The sequence below is a fragment of the Alligator mississippiensis genome, chromosome 2 (genome assembly GCF_030867095.1).
Source record: "Alligator mississippiensis isolate rAllMis1 chromosome 2, rAllMis1, whole genome shotgun sequence".
NCBI lineage: Eukaryota > Metazoa > Chordata > Crocodylia > Alligatoridae > Alligator > Alligator mississippiensis.
In genome coordinates this window covers 256,416,936-256,441,990 of record NC_081825.1, presented here as the reverse complement: position 1 = coordinate 256,441,990, position 25,055 = coordinate 256,416,936, and the positions used below count along the sequence as shown (strand labels likewise).

The 25,055-nt window shown below is 41.8% G+C and overlaps 1 protein-coding gene across 4 annotated transcripts in view; it reads left to right on the top strand.

The window, feature by feature from the left end:
* BAZ1A (bromodomain adjacent to zinc finger domain 1A) overlaps positions 1–25,055 on the top strand; it is a 91,201-nt gene that overhangs the window by 10,322 nt on the left and 55,824 nt on the right. For all 4 annotated transcript variants that reach the window (XM_014611303.3, XM_019488763.2, XM_059723048.1 and 1 more), the window contains 2 exons: positions 38–316; positions 24,717–24,860. In XM_014611303.3, coding sequence (XP_014466789.2) covers positions 38–316; positions 24,717–24,860 — 423 coding nt within the window. The remainder of the gene's footprint in view (positions 1–37; positions 317–24,716; positions 24,861–25,055) is intronic.

Below are 25,055 nucleotides of genomic sequence, written 5' to 3'. Positions count from 1 at the left end.
AGAGTTTGTTCACTTTCTTCCTTTCTCTTCTTTACAGTGACTTCTTTGAACGCACCATTCTGTGTAACAGCCTTGTGTGGAGTTGTGCTGTCACGGGTAAACCGGGACTCACATATCAGGAAGCACTAGAATCGGAAAAGAAAGCAAGGCATAATCTCCAGAGTTTTCCAGAGGCACTTATAGTTCCAGTTTTATACTTGGCCACCCTTACCCATCGCTCACGACTTCATGAAATCTGTGATGAAATCTTTTCTTATGTCAAGGATCGATATTTTGTTGGTGAAACGGTGGAAGTAATTAGGAATAATGGCGCAAGGTAAATACATTTTAAACATAATTTTCTTGAAATGTGTGTATATAGTATGCATTTTTTTTAATTGAAGTTACAAATTATTGCACACAAGATCAAGTACAGTGCCTTTGGGTACCCATTCTATTACTGCTACTTATTGTCTTGGATTCTAGGTTGAGTTTCTCATGCTTTGGTCTACCAAGTGCTGTAATGGTTGTGGAGGCAGGACACCTGTACACATTGTCCATCAGCTCTTTCCAGAGAAGTCTTTTTGATTTAGAAGGGAGCACATCCTGCCCCTGTCAAAAAACTACTGCAATTCAAAGAGCAAGTTGGGATCTGGGAGGCTGAACAACTCTTCAGAGTCCAAGAAAAAGATGTTAAGTCACTCAGAGCCAACTGAATGGAACACAGGGAAACTTTTGCAAAATTTTAGGCTATAGAGTGTGAAAGTGATGATACAGACATTGTAGGCAAGCTATATTGGTATATGTTAAACATAATAGAAAGATTTGGAGTGAGATGTAGTTGTCAACCAGGGAAGTTTATGAATAAATGCTAAGGATTCTCTCTTGGGGCTTGTAAATCATCAGCTTTAGTTTTGTAACTCCAAAAGTAACAGAACTTGAGAACTGAAAGAAGCAATTTAAGCTGGATTTTTTTTTTTAATTTTAGAAAAGATAAGAAATTTCTAGCTCAAGAATATGGTCCGGGGCTGGGGCCAGCGCTGAGAGGCAGCAGATATTTGCAGCTGGCCCAGGTTCTGGGTAGCTGCTGACAGCCACAGAACCTGGGCTGGGGGGGCAGGGGCTTTGGCTGGTGGGCAAGGGGCAACAGGGCTAGGGGGGCAGGGGCAAGGGTCAAGGGCTTTGGGCGGGGGGCAAGGGGCACAAGCAGGGCATCCTGCCATGCACCCCCTGCCCTCATTTTGTTTTTCTGGCATGCCGGCACTCCGGCACCTTCCAAGGTAGGCACTGTGGGGGTTTTCGGCACTCTGGCCAAAAAACGTTGCCTACCTCTGCAGTAAGGCATGCTTAGAAAGTGAAGAATTTTAAGATAAATTTGTAATAGCTATTATTTTGGGATTCCATTTTTATATGATTTTAATGCCAATTTTATTCAAACATACTAGCTTGTAAATTGCAGATATTACTGCTTTTTGGTACTGTCTTAAACTAAATTTCTAATGAGGGAAGCTTTTGGTAAAGGGAATGAATGGTGAGACTGTGTGTTGAGGGTATGGAGAAACCTTAAACTCTAGAGAAATTATTCTCACAAGTGATCAGTAACTTGTTTATTCAGATATCAAAGTTTAATTTAAATTAACTGGTCTGATTCTTCACTTACACTTTCTCTGAAGAGATCAGAAAATTCTCTTAATTTTCTCAATCTAAAGATTAAAGCACTCATGTAAGTCTTTGCAAAACGTCTTTTCCTGTCGGCTTTAGGCTTCCTCAGGCTACGGAGTGGCCATGTGGTATAAATAGTGGATGCTCGATCTGTAAGATAACCTATGCATGTTAGAGGACTAGTGAGCAGGGGCTCATAAATTAATTGGAAGCTTTACCTCATTTATAGTCCATGGGTAAAAAGGTATGAAATAGTCCTACAACTGTGGAGTGTCTGTCTGCAAAGTTGAGGTGGAGGAGCTTCTGGAAAGTGGAAAGGCAGGAAAATGTCTCAAAACTGCTGTTTCCGTTAAAAGGCACCTACACAAGAGTTGTTTTTTTAGGGGTTTTTTTTTCTTTTTACTTCCCTATGGTTCCATTTAATGTATTAGAGCACATTAGCCCTCATATTAAATTAGTTTGACTCAACAAATCAATTTCATTTTCCAGAAATATTTATACTATAAATAGTAGGTAAGAACGATTTAACAAAGCAGTTCTAGTTTAGGAATTTTTTTTTTCAGTTGGTATATGAAAATGTCTCATTTTGTCTTAACCTTAAGGTGTTGGCATTTTCCAGACACCCAGCCAAAAGAATGCTTTAAAACAGTAGTGCTCAATCTTCTGGCCTCACAGACAGGATGACTGGCATGGCGCTGGTCCACAGTTCAGATTGGGCCCTGCAACTCTGGGGCTGGGTGCCACCTCTCTGTAGCCCTGTGTGCTGGGCTTCTATGCCACCCCTGCCTGGCTCTGCATGATGGGCCTTGGGTCCCCACACTGCCTCTGCTCAGCCCAGTGCACTGCCCTTTGTGCCTGATCCAGCAAGCTACTCTGTCCAGACTGCAGCTCTCCCTATGTGTTTGGAAATTTAGCAGCATCCTTACCCCCAAATTTTCAGACTGGTGCGGAGCCCAGCAGGTCGGATGACCCCCACCACAAACTAAATCTGGCCTGCAGGCCACAGGTTGAGCACCCAGCTTTAGAAGAATATATATGAGTTTCAGGAGGCTAACGTTTTACTTTATTTTTTTTTCTTTTTTTGTAAATCACTGACTAAAATCTGTGTTTATCTTTCTTAAATTTTCAAATTTTACATGAAGAACAGGTGCATAGTTAGTTAATATAGACATAGAAAGGGGGAGCTTTCTTGTTCTTTCACTTAATGAAATTCAGAATCCTTTTCACATTTTGTTTGGAGGATAGTAAATCAGTGTTAACTTTGCTTTTGTCAAATATTTGTCCCTTTCACTTAGAATTAAATGAATAATAGAGCTATTCTGTTAAAAATGATACTGCAATTTTAATCTCGGAATAATTGGATCTGCCTTGGAAAATACTACATTTTTAAATTATTAAAGTTCCGATAAAATAATTTTAGTCCACCAAGGTGAAGGTGTTTTTTTTTTGTTTTTTTTTATCCAAAGGTGCCTGACAAAATTTGAGTTTAACTTAAGTCTGATCACATTTTAGTTTTGCTTTTCAATTCACACAATTGTTGTTAATAAAATAGGCTTTTTGGAACTTCAGTCTCGTGGGGCACAGAGCCAATTTTGCGGACATTTCATGGTGGCCCCATCCCTTGCTGCTGATTGACAGATGGGCCCTGGCAGCCATCTTCCCTCTCCACCAATTGGCTGAGAAGCAAAAACCACATAATTAAATATCAAATTCCGCAGGATTACAAAATTCCATGGAAATAATTGTATGAATTAGTATATTATACATCTAAATATTAATTTTTTTTAAAACTAAATTTAAATATATCATTAATATAAATTTATACGTGATGGGCATGTCTACACAAGGCATTTACTGTGCAGTTGACTAATTAACTGCAGTCCAGTGGAGGGCAATGAAAATGGTTAGGGGGTGGGGCACATGGCTTAATGAGGAGAGGCTGAGGGAACTGGGCTTATTTTTAAAGAACTCAGTGAGCTTAAACATAAAAAGGAAGCTTGGACAGATGACTCGGGAGGAGTATAAGAATATTGTCTGGGCAAGCAGGGATGAAATTGGTGACCCCAAGGCACAATTGGAGTTGCAGCCAGCAAGGGATGTGAAGGGTTTTTGCAAGTATGTTAGCAACAAAAGGAAGGTCAGGGAATGTGCGAGTCCCTTAATAAATGGGGGAGGCAACCTAGTGACAGATGATGAGGAAAAGGCTGAAGTACACAATGCCCTTTTTTTTTTTTACCTCAGTCTTCACAGGCAGGGTCTGCTCCCAAACTATTGCATTGGGCAACACAGTTTGGGAAGAAGGTGAGCAACCATCAGTGGTTAAAGAACAGGTTAGGGGTTATTTAGAGAAGTTGGACGTGTACAAGTCCATGTGACCATATGGGATGTATCCAAGAGTATTGAGGGAGTTGCCTGATGTGCTTGCAGAGCCGCTGGCCATTATCTTTGAAAACTCGTGGAGATTGGAGGAGGTCCTGGATGATAGGAAAAGGGCAAATATAATTCCCATCTTTAAGAAAGGGAAGGAGGAGGATCCAGGGAACTACAGACTGGTCAGCCTCATCTCAGTTGCTGGAAAAATCATGGAGTAGGTCCTCAAGGAATCCACTTCTAAGCACTTGGAGGAGAAGAAAGTGATTAGAAACAGTAAGCATGGATTCATCAAGGGCAAGATATGTCTGACCAACCTGATTGCATTCTGTGATGAGATGACCGGCTCTGTGGATGCAGGGAAAGCAGCGGACATGATATATCTTGATTTTAGCAAGGTTTTTGATACAGTCTCCCACAGTATTCTTGCAAGCAAGTTAAGGAAGCATGGATTGACTGTAAGGTAGATAGAAAGCTGGCTGGATCATTGGGCTCACAGATTCACAGAAGTTCAGGGCTGGAAAGGACTTGGACTTTGTGAATCATCGGGTCCTGCTCCCTTGCTCTGGGCAGGAGAGACTGCTGGGGTCAAATAACCCCAGCAAGGTGTGTGTCCAGTCTCCTTTTGAAGATCTCCAGAGTAGGTGCATGCACCACCCCTGCTGGGAGTCTATTCCAGAGTCTGGTCACATGAATCGTGAGGTTTTTCCTTATATCCAGTCTGAAACCTTCTTCTAGGGGTTTATGACCATTTCTCTTGGTTTTTCCCTTGGGCACTTTGGTGAATAGCTGTTCACCTAGCCCCTGATATATTTGTAAGCTGCCAGCAAATCCCCCTGAAGTCTCTTTCCTAGGCCGAACAGTACCATATCAGTCTGTCTTTTCTCATATGGTTTACTCTTCAGGCATCCTAATCATACAAGTGGCTCTTCTCTGGACTGTCTCAAGTTTCTCCACGTCCTTCTTGAAGTGTGGTGCCAAAAAATGGATGCAGTACTCCAACTGCAGCCTCACCAATGCCAAGTAGAGTGGGAAAATAACTTCCTTAGTTTTGCTTCAGATGCATCAGTTGATACATGCCAGTGTATTGTTTCATCTGTTAACTGTAGCATCACACCGGTGGCTCATATTCATTTTATGGTCAATTATGGCCACCCCTCCCCCCCCCGGGTCCTTTTCAGACATGGTGCTAGCTAGTGTAGCACCACCGAGCCTGTAAGTTTGTTCCAGATTTTTCCTTCCCAGATGGAGCACTTTACACTTCTCAGTGTTAAGCAGCATCTGGTTCTGTTCTGCCTATCTAACTAATCTGTCTAGGCCAGCTTGTCCAACATACGGGCCGTGGGCCGCCATGCGGCCCGCCAAGCTATTTTCTATGGCCCGCGGTGCTGCGATGGGAAACGAAAGTAAAGGCTGTTTACTTTCGTTCCCACCCCTTGTCCCTTCCCCAGCCCCTCAGCAGCTTCCTAATGGCTGCTGAAGGGCTGGGGAAGGGACAAGGTTCCCACATGCACGGCGTCAGCTTGACGTTGCTGACGCGGTGCGTCTCCTCCCCTCCCCCCTCATTTCACGGTGTCCCTTCCTTGCCCCACCCCTCCCTTCCTCATTTGCATGCCAGCTCTTCCCCCTCCCACATTGCAGGGTTTCTGTTCCTAGCCCCGCCCCTCCCTTCCTCATTTGCATGCCAGCCCCGCGCTGCGCTGGTCCCCGCTGGCAGTGTGGGCTGGAGCAGGTTAAAGTGCAGCGGGCGGGTGCAGGGGGCGCGGATGCTGGCTCAGAGGGATGCTGCAGCTGGGCCTGCGGGAGATGCTGCTGCTGTGGCTGTTGGGGCGGGAAGCCGGTGCTGCTCCCACCTCCCCACATCCCCCCACGCCTGCAGACATTGCGCTGGGGGTGATGAGTCATGGGCCCCGGGGAGGGAGGGACCCCTGCTGCTTGGGCTCGGGCTCAGGCTGCCCTGGGGGAGAGGGAGCAGGGGGGTGTCCCTGCACATCCCACATCCCCCTGTAGAGTCCCGACATGTCCCCCTGGCTGCTGAGCTCAGGTGCGCAGGTGTGGGAGCATCCTCAAGGCGACCCAGGTGGCAGGGAGGACACGGCAGGGTCAAGTGGCACCCCTTGACCCCTGCGCCCCCAGGCTGGGCCCGGACTGGACAGGCCACGCAAGCGCCTGCTCCTGCCGGCCCACTGGGTGATTAAAAAGTTCATGATCCGGCCCCACATTCAAAAAGGTTGGACACTCCTGGTCTAGGCTCAATGGGCTCAATGTCTAGTTGGCAGCTGGTAGTGGAGTGCCCCACGGCTCGGTCCTGAGGCTGGTTTAGTTCAATAGTTTTACCAATGACCTGGAAGATGGCAAAGAGTGTGCCCTCAGCAAGTTTGCAGATGACACCAAGGTAGGGAGAGTAGTAGGTATGCTGGAGGGTAGGTCTAGGATTCAGAGTGACCTAGGCAAAATAGATGATTGGGCTGAAAGAAATTTCATGTGATTCAATAAGGATAAGTGCAAAGTCCTGCAGTTAAGATAGAAGAATCCCATGCACTGCTACAGACTTGGGACTGATTTGACCCAATTTATTAAATCCATCAGCTTGTGTGCTTGGTGGATCAAAGCCTACCAACTTTTTCAAACCACATTAGAAGCTCCATGAACTGGATAACATTTTCAGCTGCCAACTTAACTTGATTTTCAGTGTCATCCAGTTATAAGAAATCATGTAGTTTAAGCATACACTGTATTCTGGGTGTGACTTTCAAGCTCATCATGCACAAATTGGTGGTAGCGCTTAACACAGTTTGTTACTGTGCAAAGAATATTCAAGCATAAATACCACCTTGTAAGCACTGGTTTTGGTGGAAGTAACACAGTTGCATTTAGATCCCCATTTTGATTGGCGATGGACTCCCTGTATTGAAGCTTACAGCCTGAACAGTGTTTGAATGCTTTTTTAAAAGAGGAAACCAGTCTACCCACATCAGGAAAGCCTGTGTGCCAGATATCTCTTACTAAAGAAAGAATATGTGCATTGCAGCTAACATGAATTGCATTGGGCATCATTCCATGGAGTACAACAGAGAAATCTTTGCACATCTACATTGCATTATCAGACAGAAATGCTGAGATCTTGTTAAATTCTAAACTGTAGTTTACAACAGCCCTCACTCACTACAGTTTGTGCTACAGTTGAAAAATGTACAGACATGAGTTGAACTGGCTCAGTTTGAAAATCAGGCAAATCATGGTCTTTTCAGCTCCCAGGTACAAATAAAACGTGGATAACATAGTCATTCCTGAATATCTGTTGCTTCATCTGCTAAAATCAACATTAATTCATATTTTGCCAATGAAGAATTTGTAGACTGAACATGCAGAGCAATTACTCCAGGTAGATAATCTTGGCCAAGCTTGTTCACACATGGGAAGCTGCCAGCATTTGGCGTGTACTTGTTCAAGTAGTCCCTTCATTTCAGGCTATCAGTTTTCTCAGAGGGATGTTGGCAGCCATAAATGCCTGCACTAGCTCGAATGTAGCCACTCTTCTTTGGTAAACTGCATTCAGTGGTTCTTTTAAACATCAAGGACATTTATCGCTTGTTTCTTGTTCTGACCTTCAGCCTCTATAGAAACTTTTTTCACTTTATATGCTATTTGGACTCTAAAGGCTAATTGGTGCTGTTTTTCCTTTACACATCCAGTCACACTGCAGTGTGAACAAAACAATTTACCACCATCTGATTGCAAAGTTCCTATACGGAACTATGTTACGCGATCCTGAGCTGAAATGTATTTTGCTTTTTTGGGGTGTTTTTTCACGGCGGCCAAATCTCCAAATCAAATCAGGAGACCCAATTCGATTTGGAGAGATTAATGGAAGCCTCCGAATTGCTTTGGAGAGTGTCAGGGGATGGGGTCTCTAGGGCTCCATGCCAGCCTTGCTCCACAGGCACCCTTTTCCTCGCCTGCCATGTCTTGTTGGTAATTACAATAAATAGGGAGGCTACCTTCGAGTTTATGTTTGGGCACGGTCCTGATGGACCCCACTGAACCCTGTGGGTTCCTGGACCCCTTCTGGGTCCTGCTCAAAATGGTTGCCTCATGGGACACCCTCAGCCTTATGGGCTAGATGCATGGCTCCAAAGCCACCCCTTTACCACACCCCAAGCCTCGCAGATGGCATTCACACGTTGTCTCTCTGAGGCCCTACTCTAGCTAGGCCTCCAGTCATCGCTGGGCTCTCTGCAGCCCTGTCTCTGCGCCCACACTAGTGCTAGGCTCTCTGCAGCCTTTTTGTCACCATGCCCCCTGGTGTTGGAGGTCTGTTCACCCCTTTTGTCACCGTGCCCCCTGGTGCTGGGGTCCTCACACTGTAGTGGGCCCCCAATAAGGCCTCCTCTTTCCCCAGTAGCCTCAGCCCGATCCACCAGTTTATAAACAGCAACCAAAATATGAGCCCCTGGGCTATAACATAACACAAGCAGGTCAGGGTGCGCTCTGTCCCTCTTAAAAGAGTCAAACTTCCCCCCCAGCACTAAGTGCCTTGTAGGCCAGGGTACCTGGTGAGCTCCTGGTGCCCCATATGCAGCATATCGGGCAGCCACAGTGTGTCTGGGCAATTCTTCCCTGGAGGCTCCTTCCCCTGGCTGCTGCCAGAGAACTAACTCCTGCTGGTCTCAGCTCTGGGGTTTATATGTGCCCAAGGCCCTGCCTTCTTCCGGTCAGCTGACCAGGTGCAGGTGCAGGCTAATTCCCTTGTTAGCCTGCTGCCATAGCAACCTGCACCTGTGGGGTTTCTGTTTGGCTCTTAGGGCCCTCTCCCTAGGCAATTTCTGCTCTTAAAGGAGCAGATACCTTAGCGCCCTGCGACAGAGAGATTTAAAAGTTTGGCCATAGACACAGCTTTATATGTTTTTTCTATGTAACTCGAGGTACTAGGCGTGGCTTGTGGACACTGAGATGGTAGGGCAGATGGAGCGTCACATGGGAGCATGGGGGGGATCCCCCACGCGCTTGGTGGCAGACCCAGAAGTGGACCAGAAATACTTTTATTACCTTGCCTGGTATCTTGAGGTACGTAGAAAAAACCATATAAAGCTGTGTCTATGGCTGAAACGCTTATTCTCCGAATCAGAATCGAATCTTTAGATTCAGATTTGGCCTAATCAAATTGGGACAGTGATCCAAATCAGCAAATTGAATCACTGTCCTCCAAATTGGGCTGAATCCGAATCGAATACTTCCCGCTTTGCACACCCCTAGTATCTAGGCTCCTGGCCAGGGCCTTGGGTGAACTTTTAGTATTGGGCCCCCTTTTGCCAGAGATAATGATAATAATAATTTTTAAATTACCATTTTCGGGTCCCCCTTTCTATCTGGGTCCCAGGAGGCCACTTGGTTCACCCAAGCCTGTGTCTGGCCCTGATTCCACAGGAAGTCATGGCCAATTCCATTTTTTGTGCCAATTGTGGAGGTTGCTATTTTTCACAGTTTCTGCAAAATTTGTGAAACTGTGATATAAGTAGGTCTCTAGCTATATATGTACTGTGGTGATTTGGTCATGCAGTACTCTTTTACAGCCATTGACTCTAAATTGGACTTTTGGCCTGTGTTTTCAAAGTGTTATTTTTGTATGCTTAATCCCCCATACATGATTTTTATAAATAAAACTAATTAAAAAGAGCTTTGTTTGATCCTCATTTACAATTTTAAAAACATAACCTCAAGTCCTAAACTCTCCCTGAAAATGTTTTATTTGGGTGAAGTAGAAATTTACCATATTTTCTCAGATGTAACAATGTTGTTTTGATTTACTTTTTTTTAATTGAAAAGAAACATGGTTGTGGTCATCCCGTAATCAAATTGCATTTTTTTTCCTCAATGAAAGTAACAAAATTTATCAGTGATCATGTAAATGCTTGTGTATGAGTTGTCCCATTGAATGCAATGGAGCTACTTGTGCAAAAGTCATTTGCGTTAACAGGCCTGACGAAGGGTTTTTGAACCCGAAAGCTTGCTTAATAACTGTTCTCCAACCATTTAGGTTGGTCTAATAAAAGATATCAAATTCACCCAAGGAACCTTGTCTGCCTATATCCTTAGACCAACACGGCTACAACCTAAACCCCTGCATTTGCGTTAATAAGCATGAATAAGCATTTTGAGGATTGTCACTTTATAAGATCCAGACGTTACTTAACTTGAGTTTTATGGAAAATATACTATATACGTATATACATAATGTATATACAAGAGGATGCATTAATGTTCTTTAAGCAGTTTTAATTCTGACATTTTATAACTTTAAGTGTTGTTGCCTTTGCAACCTTATTCAAGTAGTTTGTTTTGATGCAACTTTCTAGGTTATTGAAAAACATTATCATGGTTGGGATTTTAGGTACATAGTACAGACTTCTACTTAAGCTGTCCACCTATGCAAGCTGGGAGAAAATATTTGCTGGATAGCAGAATTGTTTTGTTACTCTTGAGTCAGGTTACTTCCTCCTTCTTTTCCAGTGCTTATGTAATAACAGAGGAATGTTGAGAGTAGATTATCTCCCCGATTTTAGTTCTTGTCTAAGACCACAACAGTTCCCAACAGCCAGCCAGCGGAATTACAAAAAACTTTCTGCAGTCTGCTGCAGTCTCAGAGAGGCAACTAAGGGTGTAGGGATAAAGCAAGCCCAGGGCAAACAGAATTTTTAGAGAGTACCTCAGTGTGGAAGGGGATGGCACTATAATTTCCTTTAACAATAAGGTAAAAAGAATTAAATTTCAACTTAGAGAACTTTACTAGACTTTTGCACTATTCAGATTGGAGGCAGTGGTTCTACTGATTTGATAGTGAGTTATTAGATTGCTGATTTGTCCATTCTAGCAGAGAAAGTTATCATGTAGCTTGTGATCCAATTCAGGCTCCAATAACTCAAGCTAAATCACAACAGTATCAACAGTATACATATCAACAGTATATTTTGGATCCAAACTTTTCCTCTGCTGAATTTAACACAAGAATACTTACTGCCTTGAAGTGGAGAGAAACAGGATTTTTAGTCCAGTGTACTGTGTTAGACTAGTTGATTTTAATTTTTATTTGTCCTGCTAATGTTTCAAGAAACAAGTCACTTCTACTCTAAGTTCCATAGTTTCAGCAACTAACCTGGGCTCTGATTTTTGGTAAACCTGTTAGATTTCTATTCAAGATAAGTACTGATACTGCTGCGCAGTGCTAAAAGTTGTGAGTACTGTGAAAGGTCTCATTCTTTATGTGAAAAGGTAAGTAGATCACTCTTCTAATTGAGTGTTAGAAGAAAATTAAAAATCTAGAACATCTTCTACAAGAGTGAGGGACAATTCCAGTGTTCTGGCCAGTGCTCCTTCTTTTAATGGGAGAGGTTGCTAACATTTTAGTTCACATTTTCTATCTTTAATATTAAGTATTATTTTTCCTTCATTTTAGAAAAAACAAACAGAAAATAACTAAATTACTTTAAAATATAATTGGAGATCTCAAGCAGAATTGTGGACAGCATTGATAGCTGTATATACTTTGTATAGTATAGTGACCATTTTAAGTCATACCTTCTGGAAATTTTCAGCCAAAAAATGTTATTATTTTTCAGAGGCCAATTTTGGAGAAAATATGCTATTTTGTTCATGTAACAAAATTCTTAACACTTAATTGAGAAATTCTAGCATCTCCTTGCTTAAAATCTGTTAAGTGGGGTGGGTTTGTGTGTAGCACCTTACCCACCAATAGCCATGGTTGCTGTTTGTCATCCTTCTGAAATTTTGCCCAAAGCTGGCAGATGTATAGGTGCCAAAAATATAATTTATATATGCTCAGTAAAGGCTAGTTAGGGAGTGGCATCTTGGTAAAGGGAAAGACTTTTGTCAGTTATCAAGGGAAATAAGTTTTACATTATATTTGACCACTAGATGACACCATAGCAAAAAGAGTCATTGCTTGCTGACCATAGAAAATAATGCTATTATAAATACCCATCAAAATAAAGCTTAAGGCAGCTTTTAAAAGTACTATATTGACTTATTAATGGCTGTGGTGGATGAAGGCTTCTGCTAGAAAGGCTGTGTGTTTTGTCATATCTAAATAGACCATGGATGCATTAGCCCACTATCTTGTCTCTGATACTTGCCAATAGCCAGATGTTTTAGAGCCAGGTGTAAGGAACTGTATAGTGGATAAATAAGAAGTAACCTGTCTAAAACTTAAGCCCCCCCCCCCTCCAAAACTGTTGCAGCAGTTGGCTTATGCCTTTAAAGCAGCATTGCTTAGTGGAGAGAGCAGTAGATTGGGTCCAGGACTTGGGAGACCACTGCTCTATACCAGCTTCTACTGCTAGCTTGCAGGGTGATGGTTGACATGTCACTTCACCATTCTGTGCCTTAGCTTCCACATCTTTAAAATGGGGTAATGGTACTGATCCCCACTTTGTAAAGCACTTTGACATTTACTGGTAAAGTTTTCTGTAACATATAGCCATTACTTATTTGGACAAGCATCTTGTTAGAAGAGCTGTACAATCACTCCTATGCCACCTCTATGTTGCAGAGGGGTAGAAAGATCATTGTATGGGATAAGAGTGTAGGTAACTTTCTAAGCTTATTCAATGCTTGGCATTTTGCTTAAACTGACAACAAGGGTGATAGTTGTGGTTTGTGTTATGTGAAGTACATACCTGTCTTTTGGGAACTAAGCTAATTTCATATATGCCACCAAACAGCTGTTAGACAGAAATATCTTCTAGGAACTACTGAGTTATGAAGAACTAAAATTAGTGAGCAGTATAATTTTGCCTTTTTCTTTTTCCCCACTGATAAGTAGTTTTAACAGAAGTTCCTGCTTTGTTTGTCAAGAGGTTGTGACTTAGATCCCAGTTTGTGTTTGTGTGTAGTCCCTTATCTGGCAGTTCCTCCCCACTGCCTGTGCCTAAAGGCTAGGGACAGACATTCAAAAAGCCTGAGCCTGAATTGATTCAATCTTTGCAGGTTAGTCTAACCTGTAAAGCTTGAACTGATTTGGAGGTGGGTAGACATTCCCTTTTCATTCCAGAAATTCAGGCACATGCCTGTACTGGCTCAGGCTACAAGCCAGGGGGTGCTAGAGCAGCCCTCCCTTCCCTTCAATAGTACTGAGCTGAGGGGGCCCTGGCCAGGCCCAGCAACTTGCTATGATTAGGGTGGGGTTTCCCCACATTCTGAGCAGCCCAGCAGGGAATGTTTATCACCCCTAACTCAGTGTTTATCAGCCCATTAGGAAAACAACACAGGGACATTACCAGCTATCTGTTGATTCTGCCTTTGTCCTGTGTGCTACAGCTCAGAGGTGGCCAGCTTGTGGTCTGCTAGCTAATGCTGAGAGGTGTCTTTGAAGGATGGGGGAATGTCTGCTTAGCAGAGAGTGGGGAGGGGAGGGGGAGCAGAAGCCAGGCAGGTGCCTGCAGAGACTGCCAGAGCTGCAGCCAGGGAGCAGATGGGAGGGCCAGCCCTGCTGTGGACCAGAGAGCCCCGCCCAGCCCAGAGAGCATGCTGGGATGCTGGTGGAGTGATTTAATTTAAACCAGCAAGGGGTCTGGGACTGACATTGAATAAACTGGTTTGAGCCAAATCAGTGAAGTCTGATACCAGTTTCATCCATTTTCAAACTGGTTTATGTGCACTGAACATCTATTCTATTTGGTTTAAATCAGTTTCTGATCACTTAAACCGGTTTATGTGTAATGACTGTTCCTAGCTTTACAGAGTAGGACTCAAAAGAAACAGTAGTGGACACATGGTTTCATGTTTTGAGGGGAAGTAGAATTCCATTCTCTTGCCCAGCATTCACGGAACTGTCAGTGCAGAGTAATTGCTTTCAGGTGCCAATCAGTGACATGCTTACCTTTTAAATAGATGGTTTAGTTTATGTTTGCAAACATTAACTTTCTGTATAGTCGAGCACAATGCATACTTTTATAAAATAATATTTGGAATATTAAGTATTTATTCACTTTTGCTAAGGCAAGAGTTCCTTCAACAGTAGAATTTTGCAGAGTCTGTTTAGTAGGTCACAGGTGGTAAAAGGTTACTGTTCTAGCCCCCAGTTCAGTAAGGTACTTGGACTATATGTGTAACTAAGCACGAGTACAGGCAACCCCCACTTAATGCTGTTTCGCTTAATGCTATTTCGCTATAACGCTCATTCAAAATTGATACCTGATTTCACTTAGTGCTCAGCAAGTTTTGTTATAACACTCAGGGTCACCATCTTGGGTCATTAAAAATAATTGTTGCCATCTTGGGTCATCAAATACTTTGGTTTCACTTAACGCTCAGTTTTTCAGGAACCAATTAAGAGCGCTAAGCGGGGGCTGCCTGTAATCCAAAAGTACATTGAATTGAGGCCTTAAATCTTGTACCATTTTAATTTTAAAGTTCAGTTGCTTGTAGACTGCCAAAGTGGATGACCTCAAATGTCTACTCTAAATTGGTTAATGGTTTACGGTTTCCCAAAAAAATTTAAAGTGTTAAAAGAGAATGTGACCCTTGTTTCTGATTTAGCTCCTCAGTTCATCTCGTTCATCTTTGTGTAAGTTGAGCTTGGAAATTTTAGCAGGCACCTAATAAGTAGAGGAAGCTATTAAATAGCTAACGACAGCGGAAGTGGGCTGGCCTCACTCTTCAAATGAGAATGTTTTTTTCCTTTTCCCTCCCTGGGAAGGGAAAAGATGCTAGGAATCTTCCTAGAGTACTGCCCCTAGATCAGTGGTTGTCAACTTTACCAGACTTAAGGCATCTCTTGATAGATCCAAGGTGCCCCTTGGAAAATTCAGCTTCTTAGCTTTCACTTGTTTTTTGATGATTGAAAAGTAATAGTTAGTTTGTCGAACTCAGAAAAACCACAACAGGTTAGAATGTTTTTGACAGTATGGATTCTGGCTTTATCTTGTGAATCATGTGCAAGTGTTTGCACATCTAAGAGTACTATTTCTGCGTGACACCCTTAAAAGTATCTCATGATACCAGAAGGTGAGTGTGATGCTGGAGAAAAAAGTAGTGTCTGATAATTTTGATATCTGTTTTCTGCACCCTCTCTGGCTGCAGCATCATTCCTCCTCTTTTCTGTTCTTATTCCTCTGCCATCCCAGAGCCTGTTAGCTACTACTGTATGTATGTAAGTCTGGTTTTTATGTCTTCTTTTTCCTCAAGTGAATAGCTCCAGTGTCTGCCTCTACTGTTTGGAGCGTTATCAGTCATCAGCAGTTTGAGATTGACTTGATTCTTTTTAGTTCACAGCTGCCCAAAGGGTTTTCATGAATGTCATGAAAACTGACAAGGCATTGTTCAGTTTATACTCTGCAGCCTCTTTACAAAACTGTGAGCAACAGTAAAAACATTGGAGCTGTTTGCCACTAGAATCAAAGGCCCGCCTGAGCCTAGATGGTTCATAGTGCTAGCGTGGTTAGGGGCACATGGTTAGGTAGCCAGTAGTACACAGAGATATGGCTAGCATCATGTTGAGATTGCTCCAATTCCTTTGCTGGAAGAACAAGGTACCCATTTTTACTTCTGGGTCGGCCTTCTGCACAATCTAGGATGAAAATCAAAACTGCAGCACTGGATCAATAGCAAGATGCATCAACAGCTTTGCTACTGTGCTTATAGAATCAGGAAGATAGTAGTTATGTTCAGTTCACATTTAGAAGATTATTTTCAGTTGTGAGAGTGCATGGTATATGTATACTTTGGGCATGTCAACATGTGAATTTACACCACCTTAAATTTACTGCGCAGTAAATTGCTCTTCAACATGATGCAAGTATGACATTTACACTCAAGTTGGTGTAAGTCACCATATTTACTGCACAGTACAGGCATGCATGTGTAGACACATGCCCATACTACTCTGTAATTTTAGTTATTGCTCAGTAAGTGCGCAAGTGTAGACGCGCCCTGTGTATACATTCTTCAGGTGAGAGAGGAGAGATTTAAGCCTGAAAACATACTTGGCTACCCTAAACCTTCAACTTGTCACTTTCTATCCCTCATTTGAGAACGATGGAGTCAGTTTCTTTGCTAAAATCTTTTGCAAAAAGACCAAAGATGTGCCAAGTCACCTGAACCTCAGCACTAAATTCTTCTGGCCCTGAAATCAGTCTCAGTAAGTCAACTGTCTGGAGTGTGGTTCTGCCCACACTTCCTGTGCCTGTGATTGTCCTGTGCCTAAAGTTCCATTGCAAATAGCTTCTCTAGCACTATGGTCTGGCTTTAAGCAGTCATTGGCACCAGAGGCTGTTTCAGTACAAGTAAAGTCAACCCTACTCATCACCATAACTGAGATGCTAGATATTAGAACTCAGTTAGACCCTACTTGGATAGGAGGAAGGAATCCCCAACTCAAGGACTTTAAGGGAAATAAGAAAAGGAGACTTTGTTTACTACCCATACCACTACCACATGTTTGCTTTGTCCTAAGTGAACAAAGATTGCTATATATTCTTTGTTTGGAGAATCTCCCTCAAGACTGATGGCTCTGCCTTTACTGCTCGTCTCAAACATATTGTTGTGCAGCCTAAAATATGTTCAAGAAATGGGGGACCTTTTCAGAACCAACCAGACAAGTTCCTCCAATCCACTCGAGAGCCTAATTTCTCCCCAGTGCCAAAAAGCGTAATCTACCTGGAAGGACCTTTTGGAAGTTCACCTCCAGCTTCTGATGTCACCCTCCTTCAGGAATTGAATGCTCTGATCAACATGGCTAGATCCAGCACTGTACCACCTTGGACATGGGTGATTTTTGTCATAGGTAAGCTTCACGGCACCAGAGACATTTCCTTCAGTGCTGAGAGCCTGCTGCCTTCAGAGACTACTACATTTTAATTTGTGCCCACAGCCAGCACTACTGAAATTGGCACTTACTACAGATAGAAGAGTAATTGCAGATATCTGATGAATAGGAAAAATCTCCATCAAAGGAAACAGATAATTGTCCATTGACAAGTGTAAGACAGTATGGCTCCTGAAGATCTAATCATGCTCCATAGGTCTGCACTTGATGAACAGAAACAGTTTAAGAGCTTACTGGGAAGAAGTGGCTTCTACAACTCAGATGGAATTTTTGCACCAAAAAAAACCCCAAACCATTTTTGGTAGTATGTAATGGCAAACAGGGGTGACAGTTACATTCTCCACTATTTCAGGCCTAGTAAGTTGGACCAGGGTCTCATGGTGTTCTGTCCTCTACCTTTACAATCAGTGTCAGAGCTAATTAGATGTACCCAGTTCCTTCAAAGAAGTACCAGTTTCTGTTGCAATGTTCAGTGGACTCAGGCTGTGGAGGCCAGCACAGAGAATGGGCTAAGAGCAGCGAGACATTTTCTTTTGTTCTCCTTGAAGGTTGTGTTAGGTTGGATAGTTCTGGCAGTGGCGTTGAAGAGACTGGATCTTGTTCTAGAGTCCCAGAGATTGACAGATTGACTCTCACTTAAAGGCTGAGGTATTTGTAATGATTTAAGATGAAAAAGACATTAAAGAGAATTAAATTTAAAAGTTTCTCACTTTCCTAGTCCTTTGAGGGTCTCCTTCTATGCTGGTTTCATAACATGTAATATCAGAGATGTCAACCTTGCTGATCCATCTGCTAAAAGGCCATGGTGTAGGAGAAGCATTCCTCATAACATGTTGACTTCAGGAGTGTCTAACTGTAAGTAACATTTTGATAGGATGAGCCAGAGCTGCAGTTCTCTGCCTCTGCAGTTTGGACTCCATTCTCATCCTTTGGTTAGGCATGATGCAAGATTTAACTCAAATCACTGGGTACTACTTGTCACTGTAGTTGAAACAGAGTTCTCTGCTTAAAAGTTTCCATCTATGTGTCCATAAAACCCATAAACATTAATTCACACCAGTTACCTTGGGTTCTGTTAAGGCACAGGACACTTGGTGTCAAGGTTTTCCTCTTAGACTGTTGAACCAAAATTTACCCATATCTGGATGACTGTCTCCTGAGGGCAAATACCAAAAGGAGCTCTTCTGCAAGTTTGCTACATGCACAGTTCTAAAATCCTTCAGCTGTTGATCAACCGAGAAAAATCTTTTCTATGATTCATGTAGAGAATCACACTAGTAATCAGAGTGGCCCTGAAGTTCATTCAAGTCAAGGTTTTTTTTCCCAGAAGAAATTATTCCAAAAGACTTCCTGAGAAGTAAGGGACCAGCTACTGCAAATGATAGGTCTTTAAGGCTTCTGAAACAACTGAATCTGACCCATAGATCAATGTCTCCTGTCAGATTGAGTGTGAATTATACCCTTCACCACACTGCCTTACTCCATCTATCAGCAATCTGCTGTTCTCTTCATGGTTTGCTGCATGATAAAAATGGGTCATATCTCAGGGAAGAACCCAAACTCCACCATATATTCTGTTCTAGTGCTTCAAGTGACATAGTAGTTTTCAAGCTAATCAGAATATGCATCAAATACTAAAATAAATATCAACATACTTTTGAAAATTCAGCTTTGAACAGGAATGGGGATTCAGCTAATACTTCCAGGACATTATGGAGCACCATCAAGATCTTAGTAGTTTACATTTGTTTTGTACAGAAATAAAGGTAGAACACACTAAAGCTAGAATTTAAACAAAGAAGTCAGGAAATACAACCCTCACCCCCCCCCCCCCAAAAAAAAAACCCAACAACAACCAAACCAACAACAACAACAAAAACCAGGTTTACTTAGTAGCATAAAATGGACCAGGCATTGTGCAAACCCGACTTTTGAATTTTCTACCTCTTGGGTGCAAGGGGAAGAACTCAAAACCTTTAGTCTTTTTGCTTGTTGTTGCAGGTTGGAGTGAGATGACAACTTTGAATTGATTTCTTGGGGCTGGGGAGAGATGGGAGCTCTCACAACATGAGCATGGTTCTGTGAATATAATATGTTGTATATTGATTTCGATTTTGTGAACAGTTGACATCATGTGCACACTTAAGAGGAGTGTGCCTTTCTATGCATGTAAAATAGGAAACACTTTCAGGATCCCAAGAGAAGCTGCTGAATCTGCTGGCTTTCTCCCATACTATGTGAAAGTTTAGGTATGGAAATTCAATAAGGATTCTGTCCCTTCTCACTTCCCCCTCCTAGAAATCTTTCAATTGACATTGCAAAGGCACCTCCTTCTATTTCTAACTAACCTCCTTCCACTCCACCCCTCTCTCCCCCAGCTATTTCAAGTATTGCTTGCCCCAGGTCAGTCATTCTTATAAGAAGAACACCTTAACATTGAACAGAACATTGCTCTAATTTTAGGTTTCTATGCAAAAACAAAAATGTCCGTTTGATGGATGGAATCATAATGAAGGAGGACGCGTATTGGCCATGGGCACTGGAGGGAACGGAGTGAAATGGGTTAGTTGAACTTCAAGCTATTTAAGAATGTGTGCAATTTCAGATGAATGTGTCTCAATCTATGCCTATTTCATTAATGAAATAATGTACAGCATGTGCTCACTTAGGATCAGACCTTTTGTTTTCAGTACTTGTAAAATTCATGTTGGAGGCAGAAGTGTTAATATCAATGGCATTCCTAATCTGTAGTAGTATGCACAAATCAGGTGGTGATTGAGAAATGTGAATTTAACTGGATCATGTATAGAAAACATCTGCTTTGTTGACCAGGGGGAATGAAGAATCAATCTCTAGGAGACTTAAAGAATTTGGCTTATTAGCCTAGTGTACCATGGTTAGATACAGACTGTGTTGCATCATGCAGAAATACATAGCCTAGCTCTGATATAGGAAGCAGCATAGCCCTATTTGTGTGGCATTGCACCCAGGCTAATACCATATTTACTCAAACACAAGACAGTTTTCCCCTCAGTTGGTAAGGAGAAAAAAAGTCCCTCATCTTTATAATCACATGCAAGGAAATCTAAATATGTTGTCTATCATTAAACTGCTACCAAAAGCAGTGTGTGTTCAGCAATGGAAATCAACTAGGAAGTTGATTAAATGCAGCCAACACTGAGTATGACTATAAGACTCATGGCCCACATTGGACAAACATGCATGGGCTAAGGGCTTTTTTGTGGCCGTTAATAAAAAGCAGGCAATTGCCCCTGCAGGAGGGAACAAGCACTGGCGCTGAAGGCACTGCAACACCAGGCTGGCACTGAGAGGCCACAGCAAGCCCCAATGACCTCCCCGAGTGCCAAAAATGCTGATGTTCCCCTCTAGCTCTGTATTCCTATGTAGCTGTTCATACTGGAATGTTAAAAAGCTAACCTAAGTAATTTAGAAAACAGTTATAGAACTAAAGAAACTATTTTTGTGGCTTATCATGCAAGGTGAGAACTAAAATAAAGTTCTTGTTCAGTTGATGATGGTAGTACTTAAAAGCTTAAGAACTTAGTGCTTCAAAATTAAATGGCATAATTTTGAGAGTTATTATTCAGTAAAGTTTTTACTTCAGTATTCAGATGTTTTCTTTTATGTGCCATAAGGTATGAAATAGGGTATCCGTATGGCACAAACTTGAAGAATGTGAGAAATATTGAAAGGAAACAGACCTGCAGTCTCTAGAGACAGACTCCAACCTGCTTAATGTAGAAGAATTTTGCAGCTAATAGGCCTAGGTTCAGTGCAGTGAAGTCAAAAGGTGGTTTTGTTTTGTTTTTAATTTATGCATTTTCAATATTAGAAGGGATCTAGTCTATCAATGCTATCAATACTATCATCAATACTATCATCTAGTCCAGGGGTATCAAACTCATCTGGCCTAGCAGGCCCTGTCTAGTGGCATAGGACCAGTTCACTGGCCAGATGAATGATGTAGAGCTGGCCTTGTGGGCAAGATTGGGCCCAGAGCCTTCCCCCACTCCCCTGCATGTCAGATCCAGTGAAGGCCTTGCCTTCTCTGGCAGGTGTGGAACTACATTGCATGTGGCACCATGATGGCTGGTCAGGGACAGGTGTCATATATGGAGTCTGCTCCAGCTGGCCAGGGGCATGGTGGGAAGAAGCCTGGGCGCTTGACTACCCTGCATGAACAAGTTGCTGTGGTGGACTTTTCCCCCTGGTGCTGCTGGTGCTCCAGTACTGCTCCTTTCATTCAGGTGCTCTGCAACCATGCAGGTGAGAGCCCCAGCCAGCAACACCACAGCTTCTTTATGCAGCAGCAGCCAAGTGCCCAAGTGAAAACAGCAGCCTTGGAGATCCAGCAGCTCTGTAGGAAGAGGTTTAGCATTGTGGGTGCTTGGTTGCTGCTGCAGGAATGTCCTTTAATGCAGCCAGGGTCAGGGCAAAGTCTGCAGGCTGTGACACCCAACTCTGTGGGCTGAATCCAGCCTGTGGACTGTATATTTGACACCCCTGATCTAATGCAACCTCTTTTATATCACAGGTCATTACATTTCAGCCAGTTTCCAATGGAATGTGTCCAAATAAATATTGTTTATGATATATTTATCCATTATAATAAATGAGTCCAGTAACTTATATTTCACTAAAATGTTCCTTCCAAAAAGGTATCAGGTTTTGACTTGAATAGAATGGAGAGTCTTCTGTCTTTCTTGATAAATTGTTCCAGTGATTACTTACTTCTTTATTTAAAAAATGTGTTAAGGATTCTTGGCACCTGCATGGATCAGATTTATAAAACATGTAGTTTCTTAAAGCAAAATCTCTTCTCCAAGTGAAGACAAGACAGGATGCTGAACTTACACACAGATAAAAATAATCTGTGCTGATTTAAAAAAAAGTGTTGTGTTGAAATGCTCATTGACTAAATATTCAAGTTTTCTGAAAGCTTGTCCTTATTTTTTAAATTATTTTAATCTTTATACTTCTTTTCTTGATAGCACCATTTGTAAAGTTTAGCATAAGTTACTGCATTCAGCCTGTTTTAACTTTAGCCTTTATGTAGTTATTTTAATATACGCGTCAGTTTTAGCATGTATGAGCTCCCTCTGGTGGCTCTTTAAAGATTAAACACCACAGAATGATGGGCTATTGTCAACAACTGTGGCCTTAGACACTGATGCTCTTAATACATTTAAAAAAACATTCTATTGAAAATGCTTTCCAAATGGAACCAGATTTTTTTAGGGAAACTTGTTTAGTGTAATATTTAAGTATTACAATAATAATGTAAATATTTGGTGCAACTTCTTACGGATTTGTTGTTCATCCAACAGTATCTATGTAGTTCTGTGCTATTAATATGTTCTCTGTAAGACAGAAATATGTGATATGATTCATTGGTTATCTGACCAATGAGCACTAAGTGTACATTTATATATTGAGGGGGAGGACTGAGGCCACATGCAGACATTTTATTTCTACAGGAAGAATCTCTGCTTGCCTGGTAGAAACCACAAGTGTACAGGTGTTCCAACTTTTTTTCTCAGAGAAAAAATTGTGGTTCTGGTAGAAAAATAACCTGACTCCAACCAGGAGAATGAATGTTTATACACTTTCCCAAAGCTTAACTCCTCCCAGAGGCCAGGAGAAATGGAGCTGCAGGAAAAGGCTTCTGTCGCTTCCAGAGATACAGGGTCACCCTGGTGCAGACAAGGCATAGGAGCAGCTGCTTTTAGCCTTTCCAGTGACAGGGAAGAGAGGGGAGAAGCCAAGCCAATACCAGCAGCTCCCCACTAAGTCCTTGAACACTGGAGTCCCCAGTGTGAGGAATGAGCAAGGGTCTAGGCCCCACTTGGTTCAATCCACTCAGCTTCTGAGTAATAGCAGCTGAGCAGAGAGAGTGGTGTTGCAAGCCTTCTACTTACTTTTCACTCTGGAGTCTGTGGAGTGAGAAGTGGGAAGGGAGATTTTCCCTGCCGCTGTGCTCTCTCAGCCTTTCTGAACTCAGGGCACTCCTCACTGGACTCCAGGCACTCTTCTATAACTTTTATGAATTGAATGCCAAATTCAAAAAGTAACTTACAGTGCTCATCTCCTAGCAGAGGGGCTAGGCAGTGGAGGGTCATGGTTTAGCTAGTAAGGAACAAGACTGAGCCTCCCCTTTTGCTGTTTAACTTATCCGCCTATCTCCGCACACCTTTTAGCACTTTTCACATGATATGACAGCACCCTGGTTGAGAATCACTGTTTTAAAGTGTTGCTAGACATTTCTTTTACTCCCACAGCTGACAGAATATGAGCAGAAATGCGAACTTCCCTCAATTTCTTTGTCAGTGTCTCAGTCTTCAGTTGAAGGGATCTTGGAGATGATTAGTACTTTAGTCTTCATGTAGTATGCTAAAAGTAGGTGCAAGAGTGCCATTTGGCATTAATTATAATAGTAGTTTTTGTGTCTTGGAAAGTTATTAACTGATTTACTTTGTCAGTCAACCTACAGCTTTTAGGGGGGAAGTGTCTGGCTACTAATGACTTGCACAGTATTTGAAAAAGCGGTGAAAGGTTCTGTATCCCACTGTTGATATCTTAAGCTGTCAAGTCCCTTACTCTGTCTTCTTCTAAATGATCTGTCTTTAAAAACATTACATGGTCTCTGTGTTTTAGTGAGTTGGTGTTTCAGAGGGTAGCATTCTGTAATGTGAGGTAGTTCTGGCCAAAACCAATTTAGGAATCAGCCTCTCTCAAAATGTATTGATGTGTGCCCAGTATTAATCTTTTAAATGAAGTGATCTCTAATTATCCTTCTGGCCATGTTTACATATTCCCACTTCAAGGGGATGATCATACCTTAAGATTGCAGTTCAGAATAGTTTGAAAAGAAGGATCTGTTAGTACACGCGTCTTCTTACCTTGCCTCCACGTGTGTGCATGTGTGCACACACACAGACTAAGGACTTGGTTATACTTAGTTACAATGTTAGACAACATGTGTTGTGTGCAATGAATAATTTTTATGGTGCAAATAGGTTCTGAGAGATTATGCTAAAAATAACTACCTAGAAGTTCCAGAAAAGGATGGAAGTAGTTGTTTATGATATGTTTATCCATTATGTTAAATGAGTGTCAATTATGCATTTTTCATAACATAGTTTTTAAAGGAACAAAATTAATTAACTAGCATTTATGGTGGCAAAGGAATGGATTTGCTTTTTTTGTCAAGTGTGCACGCGCCAGATGGAGCTGTAATGTGTGTCAGGAGATAAAATCGGCCATTATAAAAAGATTAAATACACATGATCATTTTAGCCTTGTTTATTTAGGTCATCAACATAGTGGAGGGTGATCTTCTAGCATAAATTCTTTGGCATCACAAAATCCTGTGCTTTCTCCTTAGGTTACTATATAAATTAATGTAAAAGGTTTCTGTAACTATTTGATTTCTAAGTAACAACTAACATGCTTTTAAACAACTTCATTTTTTGTCATTTGGACAAAATAAGTACAAAAGCTTTTACTGCCATTGATTGCAAACTAAACTGTAAGACGGCATCTAAGTAAACAACGTTGCTTTGCATGTAATAATATGATTTTGCTTACATTCTCATAATTTGCTACCCTGATTGGTCAAGTTGGTGTGTATATAAAGTAGGTGAATTTGCACTTTTACACATTTTATTTTTTATATGTAGCATAATAGAATTCATATAATATCTAGAACTTTTTTTTTTAATTTTTGCAGTAGACAAGATGGTGTTGCATTAAAAATTTACCTTTTAAAATTGGTGAATGAATTCTCACTTTTTTGCATCAGCAGAGTAATTTTATGTTTATAAAATGTTATTACTTTTTTCAGATTGCAGTGCAAAATTTTGGAAGTTATACCTCCAACACATCACAATGGAATGGCTAATGGCCACATCAACAGCACTGATGGAGATACTATCGTCATCAGCGATAGTGATGATTCAGAAACACACAGCACATCTGTGCAAAATGGGTAAATGATGTTTGTGCTAATGCATCAACATTTTGGATTTTATTTTTCAGAATGAGGCTAACCTGGTTTAGTGGTGCTTGTCATGTTTGAAGCAGATCACTTGGTGTGCTCTCGGCATATTCAGCTGGTTGAGCAGTCTGAACATTCACAGATGTCTTGTGTTGCAAACTTGGCAATTTGAGTGTGTGTAGCCAG